The 8,097-nt window shown below is 36.1% G+C and overlaps 1 protein-coding gene across 1 annotated transcript in view; it reads right to left on the bottom strand.

Annotated features, from left to right (window-relative positions):
- LOC131160321 (protein DJ-1 homolog D) overlaps positions 1-7,732 on the bottom strand; it is a 29,205-nt gene extending 21,473 nt beyond the window's left edge. The window contains exons 1-4 of the mRNA XM_058115889.1: positions 7,568-7,732; positions 7,365-7,481; positions 4,343-4,783; positions 791-1,153 (exon numbers count right to left, since the gene is read on the bottom strand). Coding sequence (XP_057971872.1) covers positions 791-1,153; positions 4,343-4,783; positions 7,365-7,481; positions 7,568-7,633 — 987 coding nt within the window. The 5' untranslated portion in view covers positions 7,634-7,732. The remainder of the gene's footprint in view (positions 1-790; positions 1,154-4,342; positions 4,784-7,364; positions 7,482-7,567) is intronic.
- Positions 7,733-8,097: the final 365 nt, after the last annotated feature.

The raw sequence follows: 8,097 nt of genomic DNA on the forward strand, positions 1-8,097 counted from the left end.
TTGATGAGTTGATTTTTATGTTCAATGTCTATTGAATTTATTATAAGATATAATAGGTACTAGCCCCATGGGAACTCAAGTATAATGTAGAGTGTCTGTGAGGTTTTACTTGCTACTTTTAATATTGAATTTTGGAATATTTAGGTTGAAGGCAGTCATAAGTTAATTATTGATTGTATATTTAATAAAACATGGTACTGATGAACTTATGGTCCTTTTTATTTGATTTATTCTGGGTAGTACATAGATGTTATTTGACATATTAAAAGGAGCACACTTGGGAATATTATAAACCAGCCTTATAGTTGGTCAGCTACTGGGGTGGGGTATAGTTATCTTTATACACATACACAAAAAACCACATTTGTAGTTTAATATTTGTGCCTATTACATTTTCTTAAACCTTACATTCATTATTTATTTTCCATTTTACTGATTATTTATTAGATTATGCAGCCGTATATTGGTAAATATGTACATGCATTGCATGCATACACGTGTATTCACATGCAATCCACGTGCAGCACTATCTAGGAGAAATAAAAATTCATAACCTCATCACCATTTTCATATACAGAAGAATAAACTGTCTTTGTCAAGTGCTTAGCTGTATTGTTTTGACTTCTTTTTAATTACTCAACTATGATTCACCAATTTATTTATTTCCTTAGTTTTTTTGAAACCGATACTAACACAACCTACAATTTTAAGATGATTGAAAATGATAACATTAAATAAGAATTTCCTAATTGCAAACATAGGTATAACCATATAATCATAATGATATTACCTTGAGGACACCAGCAGCAGCTAAAATCTGCTGTCCATGACAGATGGATGCAACTGGCTTTCCTGCATCCATGAATTTCTTCACCAAAGAAGTTACTGTCTCATCCAATGCCAAGTATTCTGGAGCTCGGCCGCCAGGGATCACGAGAGCATCATAGCTTGAAATGTCTAAACCTTCATAGCTAGCTGTTAGGGTGAAATTATGGCCCGGTTTCTCACTGTAAGTTTGATCACCTTCAAAGTCATGAATAGCTGTTGGGCAGACATCACCAGCCCTTTTCTTGGGACAAACTGCATCAACATGGCAATCAAGGGCGAGAAGGGACTGAAAAGGAACCATCACTTCATAATCCTCCATGTAGTCCTGGAGAAAAAAAAAATAGAACCAAGCAATGATACACACAGGAAACTTGTTTCTCAGTATTTCATTTAGTTTGACATCAATGAAGGAGAAATTTTACAGTGGCAACATTATTGTTATTATTTCCAACTTTGCAGTGCAAAATCAATATTAGGTCTAAACCAGCCAACTGCACCTATTTGGCAATTTCATGTAGGAAATAAAGAGGAGTTCCAAAACTCCTCAAATGTCTCCCTCTCCCTTTTACATGTGTACAATTATTTTTAAATGGTATGTATTTTGAAAGGTATGTATTTAGGGCTGCTCCTTCACAAAGCAGAGCTACCATTTTTACTTAAAGCAGACACAGGTTGAGCACTTTTACGGCATACACTTATTTTTAAAAGCGACTATTTTGAAACATATGTATCTAGGGTTCCTCCTTCATAAAACAGAGCTTATATTTTAAATTAAAGGAGACACAGGTTGTACACATGCTACATTTCTTCCCACTAAATATTGCTTCCAAGATCAAACTCAGTTTTTGCACCATGGATTCACAAGATTACTGCATGTGAGCCTGAGTTTGATCTTGAGGACGAAATTTTACAGTAAAATTGGCATATTCCTGTGATACTGTTTTTACAAAAGCTGTCTTCTATGACACACATGCCAGCCATTTTTTTCCTTTAATTTTCAGTCTATTTCTATATATTATATGGGGTGTGCACAGAGATTAATCTACATTGCACTTCTCAAACAACATTTGTGAAATGCTATTTTCCTCATCTCAATAAAACCCATAAGAGAAAGTTCTAGTTACCTGCTCTATTGACTTCCTCGTCACAGTAAAACCCAAAAGAGAACAACATTTTTATGCAAATTGAATTGGTGTTAATGAATCCTAACCCTATGTAGAACACACATGAAGACAAGTGAGGAATCTAAATCAACAAAGAAGATTCAGCTTCCAAACATGTTTCTTGCCAGCATACAGCTTCTCTTCATAACAAACAATTTTAAGGGAGAGAAGTATCAACCTACAATGACAATGAAGCACAATTTACATGAGAGAGAGAGAGAGAGAGAGGAAAGAATATGCAGATAGCTTATTTTATTCAAGATCATAAATAAGTCATGATTGATTTTACTACATTCAGTTTGCAACCTGGTTGTTCATATGTAGGTACCTCAAAATGGGGTAGGGAGGTGGGAAATGATAGAAAGCAGAAGATAATATGAATTATCGATTCTAAAGACATCATACTGCCATAACATCGTCTAATCAATTTTCCATGCCTTTCAGTTAAATATAGTAAAAGAGAAGGGCAGCACAGCGATTTTTTTCTATTAAGATGTCTAAGCATCCCAAGGAGTGCAAATATCAATCACCACAACAATAAGCAAAAAATGAAGACTTGACTTACAAACAGATGCATCATTATTCATTATAGTGCAGTTCGTTGTTTCAAATGAAAAAAAAAAATGCTTGTGTTTAGAATGTAAAAAATTTTGAACTCCCAGAGGAGCACAGCAAATCATTAATAACTGTATGTGAACACCAAACAGATAAAATTTCTAATGTTACCTTAGAATTAAAAATCTCAGGCTGATTTCAACCCTCCCAAATAGACTCATCAAATCGACAATTTTTTTACATATACAACATTTCTCAGGTTCATTTTCAATTTCAACCATGGCCCAGATTATCCCAGAACCATAAATTAAAGCTTCAATCATTTTCTTCCTTTGCAAGTAATTCATTCCAAAAAGAATCCCAAATACACCAGGCACTACCAGATGGGTGAACACAATGAGAAGCAACAACTAAACACCAGCTACACTACCATTCAAAGAAAACAAAACAATAAGAAACACAAACAAGAGATAGTACTGCCCCAGTTAGCATGGGAAGCAGAAAGCCCAACATCCAGGAATTTTTTGTTGATCATTAAAGTTGGATGAATGCCTACGGCATGGCATGACCATCTCTTAAGCAAAAGACAGCAGCTAATTCTTATAACTTCTCCAAGAATAGCATAGCACTCCTATCCATCCAGATGGCAGTAAATAACAGCTAGAGAGCTACTTTCATCACCAAAGCCCTTTAATCTCGTCTTCCAAGGGCTCTACACACTTGTAAACCCCTGAAAACACAAAAATCCAGACCTTCCTAGAGAAAGATCAACTGAGGGAGAGACATTCAACATCTTCAGAACTAGCTTAACAGAATCTGAAATATGATTCAGTCAATCTACTCAGCCAGTCGGTTTTGGTCCACAATTCACCCAAAGACACAAACCAGGCAACAAAAAAAATGTCCTAAGAAAATTTCACCTCCGCAAATTACATGCTCCTGTGCACTGCAAGGACTTAGTTTTCAACAAATCATAAGTGAGACAGTAGTAAATCTGCAATTAGGAGTGTGCTTCCAAAAATAATTAACAGCAACACCCAAGGCAAATTTTGTACTATTTTCCTTATTATTTTAAAATATTCTTGAATCTTCTTCTTGTTGTTGTTGTAATTGTTGTTCATATTGTTAATTAAACAAGTATTAAAAGGCAATGGAAATGTAATCTGTTTAGGTAGGATCCTTGAGATGGTGAAAATTCGAGTGGCGCAGATACTGTCTTATTTAATTTCCAAGAGATTAAAAAATTTTGGTTTTTTTTTATAGAGCTTTTTGTCACACTATCATTGTCCTCTAAACATTTGCAGCGTCATGTGACCAAAATTTTTTTTTACCATTTTTCTTGGAAAACACTATTTATGAAAAAAAAAGAAAAATGAAGTATGCTGGAAAAATTGATGTTATCAAAGTTGAATAACCTAATGACACATTCCATTGAGAAATATAAAAAATAAAAATAGATTTAAATTTTTCATATGTTATTATTTTCGCCCTATTCAATATAAAGTGAAAGTGTGGGACCAAACTAAGATAAACTGCAACTGCCTAGAAAATCAGCATTTGATCCAACGCAATAGAGAGCTTCAATGAGGTAAGCAGAGAGGATTTCAAAAACGTCAACTGCCAAAGTAAGCATTTCTCATATCTTTGCAATGTTGAGAACTAATACACTAGTTTAAAGTTTAAACTTTTCCATGAAACAAGGGACAATGTCAGGAACATCCTAGAGTTTAGCGTGAAAAATGGCATCCTAGTTTCTTATTTCTAGCTTTAACTTACCCAAGAAAGTTAAAACTTACCCCGCAGAGAAACAGAATCCTTTTGTCTGAACCAGTTATGCTACCACCAAGTGCCTTCACAAAAAGCCGGATGAACTCAGGATGCCCCTCATAGGTTGCACCAGTGACTAGATTACCATCAACAACACATGCTGACATAGTCTCTGGTTCCACCCAATGAGCACCTGCAGCAATGAGAGTAGGTTTCACAGGAGGATAGGCTGTGCACCTTCGACCTTTAACTGAGCCAGCTGCTGCCAAGATCAGTTGCCCATGGCAAACGGAGGCAATAGGTTTTCCAGAGTTTGAAAATTTGCGCACTAAATTAAGTACAGATTCATTCATGGCAAGATATTCTGGAGCCCGTCCTCCTGGTATAACCAGTCCATCATAGTTAGTTGCTTCAGTCTCATCAAATGCCGCATTGATTGTGAAGTTATGACCCCGTGATTCAGAATATGTCTGCAGCCATAAGAGAATGAAAAATATAAGATCTAAAAGTAAGGGCGTCCAGTTCAAATTTCATCAAACTACTGAGTACATTTATAATTGCAAATGCAGGGGACCAACATGGCATCCCAGAGACTGCATGCAAGATGTTACAATGAAACCCAACAAGTTCTTGAATCTACTTGATGCAAAAGAACACCAATGCTACTATGGCTCATAGAATGCCTATTCTGAGTTATGGAATGATCATAATATAAGAACTGATGGCCTACAAAACAAAATATATAGTCATCATAAAACAAATAACAATGCAAAAATTTTTTACTAATCCATAACATGGAATAGGCTAGGAACGACTTACCCGATTGAACCATGCGAGTGTCTATTCCTAGGAAACACTGACACTTCAGGAAGCCAAAGCATCGGCATCTGACATGTGCTAGATACCAACACCTGCTGACACTCAGCTACACGCATCCAAAACGTTCAAAAATTAATTATTTTATTTCTATTTTTGGACACAAAATGGCAAGGACACCAATGGGATGCTTCTTGCACCAAAATGCTGCATTTTATTGCTCCCTTGAATTCTATTAACAATTTGAGAATTCCAGAGGCAGAGAGTGAAGAGGTTCTTTGACATTGGAGTGGTTTGACTTTGGAGCCCTTGAACCATTTCTAGCCCTATAAAACAAGTTGGGCCTCCCAACCCCCAGAATTCCCCCCCCCCCCCACCCACTCATAAAGCCATTTTCAGTTTGCCACTCACTGTTTAATTTTTCTTAAATTTAAAATAAATAAATAAAAAACAACAACAACAAAAAACAAAAAACAAAAATACAAATTTCAAGACGAGCCATGACCATTCCCACCATCAGCCATGCCCTTGATTTGTTTCCACCCCCCCCCCCCCCCCTGGAGCAATATTCTATAATATGAATGTGGTTGATGATTGTATAATGGGGTTTGTAAAATGTGTAATCGATAATTTTACATGAATGGAGCTTATATTTCATTCTAAATCAAAATTACCAAAATATTTGACATCTAAAAGGAAAAAAGCATGCCTCCATAAATAAATATATATATAGTGTGTATTTACAGTAATTAACTAGTCATATGTGTGTGTGTGTGTGTGTGTGCATGTGCATGTGTTTTTAAAGTAATTAACTAGTCATATCCTCAGTTATTTTAAATTGTTGCATTGACATGTCAATATCATATTGTATCCGTGTCTCACGTCAGTACTGGTGCTTCCCAGGTCTATGCCTACACTATACAAACTTTGATGAGTTCTTTTTGTCTAAATTATTATATTCCTATACAATTTTTGGTATGTTCCTATCTTATTTAATTCTATTCCTATGAATAGACATTTTGTGAACCAAATGTAACATAGTGGATCCTTTCTTTCGTTTGATAACAGACATATTTGTGTTGAGGTATAGCAAATAGCAATCTTTATAGCAAACACGAAATAGCAGGGTCTAGGCTATGTTCAAGCTTCAGCAAAGTCCATAGCATTAAAATAACATTGAAAAAAAAAAAAATCAACACAATCATACTAGTAAAATCAGAGGATCAATTGGCAAACCTCATCCTTCAACAAAATTAGAATTTACTCTAAAGAAACACTTTATGTGCATAAACTGCTTGTTTCAACTCGAGCTAATTTATTGGCAATAAAGCAACTGAATAATTTTTCTGTCATGCTAATTCACAAGCCGTAGAGTTGTTGAATGAGTCTCTATAAGAGACATTAGAAAGTTGCCAGGGTCTCTCTATTACTGTGTTACATAAACTATAAGAGTTAATTTGAGGCATCAATTGCTAAATTTTAGGGAGAGCAGTTTATTTACATTGAACTTATGCCCACATCCACGTAATCACTTTCAAAGGAAAAGGAAGAAAAATGCTTCCAGCACATCGTGTCTTCAATTGGAAGATTAAGGTCCCCCAAAGCAAAATTACCCCAAAATGATCCTTTTTCTGAAATCTCTCTTCCAGAGCACCATGGTGCAACGCGATATCTTCATTGGAATTTTAACCTAATATATAGAAAATAAATAAAAGAATGGGATTTGGAAAAAGAAAAATACAAAAGCAAAACAGAATATGCCCAGCTTTTTGTACTAAGAAAAGCAGGAAGATTAGCGCTAAAAGGAACAAATACCAAAACTGAGCTCAACAGCAGCTAAGCATTACCTAAAAGGCTAGACCACTAATCAAAAACTTCAACCAACTAACCAAGCAGGAGAGCAGTAGCAAAAGTACCAAAAAGGCACACAAACAGAAAAACAAAGACAAGCAGGACCTCCCAACAAATCAGAATATCACGTGGTTCATAGTTATGCAGGCTCAGGTCCCATAACTAAATCATCCAACTTAATCCTCACATCCATTATAAAACCTTTCCCAAAATCCATGCTTCTACGTAAAAGGAGGTCCAAAGTTGATCACCCTTGACCTTCCCGAAATTACCCACGATTTCTTATTAATCAATTTAGAAAGTTCTTAAATTTCAGTCGCTATGAACACGGAGATGCAAGTCTGGAGAAAACAGAGAGTAGGTAGAATGATCGGTTAGAGAGACCTGATGGCCACAGCCTTGATGGACAGCTGTTGGACAAACATTGCCAGCCTTCTTCCCGGGACAGACGGCGTCGACGGAGATCCCGTATGCCTGCAATGCTTGAAACGGAACCATCGCCTGCACCCCATACAGACCAAACATAAGATCTTTAGACCAAGAACAAAAACCAGCTAGCGCGAGAGAGAGAGAGAGACTGAGAGTACCTCAGAGTCCTCCATGTAGTCCCCACAGAGCAAAAGAACCCTTCTTGGAGCTGTGGGAGTCGCCATTGAAGCAGCAGAGAGAGAGAGAGAGAGAGAGAGAGGCGTCTGGGGTGTCTAAAAGTGATGAGAAGCGGGAGAAGGGAAAATGTTAATCCACAAGAAAGTAGAAACTAAGGTGCTGATGTCAACGGCTAATGATCAGGCATGAGCGATTCACGTGTCAAACTGGCATTCATTATCTGTCCCACTCCGGATTTAGTGCTTTAATAGTCCATGATCATTTGGTTATTTATTCGTTGTTCTCTTTCGGTGATTAATTATTTAATTTCAATATTTAAAGTCACTTCCCTGCCTTCCATTAAAATTATGAATTATTATTTTAAATTTCTTAATTCTGTAAAAGCTTTCATTAGGAATTAAAATACATAAGTTCTTACTTGATTCTAAATTTATTAGGTTTTGGTCTAATCATTTGCATTTACACACATTCACCACTTTATTTTTTTTATCATTGGACAAACTTACAAGTA

Source organism: Malania oleifera, chromosome 7 (genome assembly GCF_029873635.1).
Source record: "Malania oleifera isolate guangnan ecotype guangnan chromosome 7, ASM2987363v1, whole genome shotgun sequence".
Classification (NCBI taxonomy): domain Eukaryota; kingdom Viridiplantae; phylum Streptophyta; class Magnoliopsida; order Santalales; family Ximeniaceae; genus Malania; species Malania oleifera.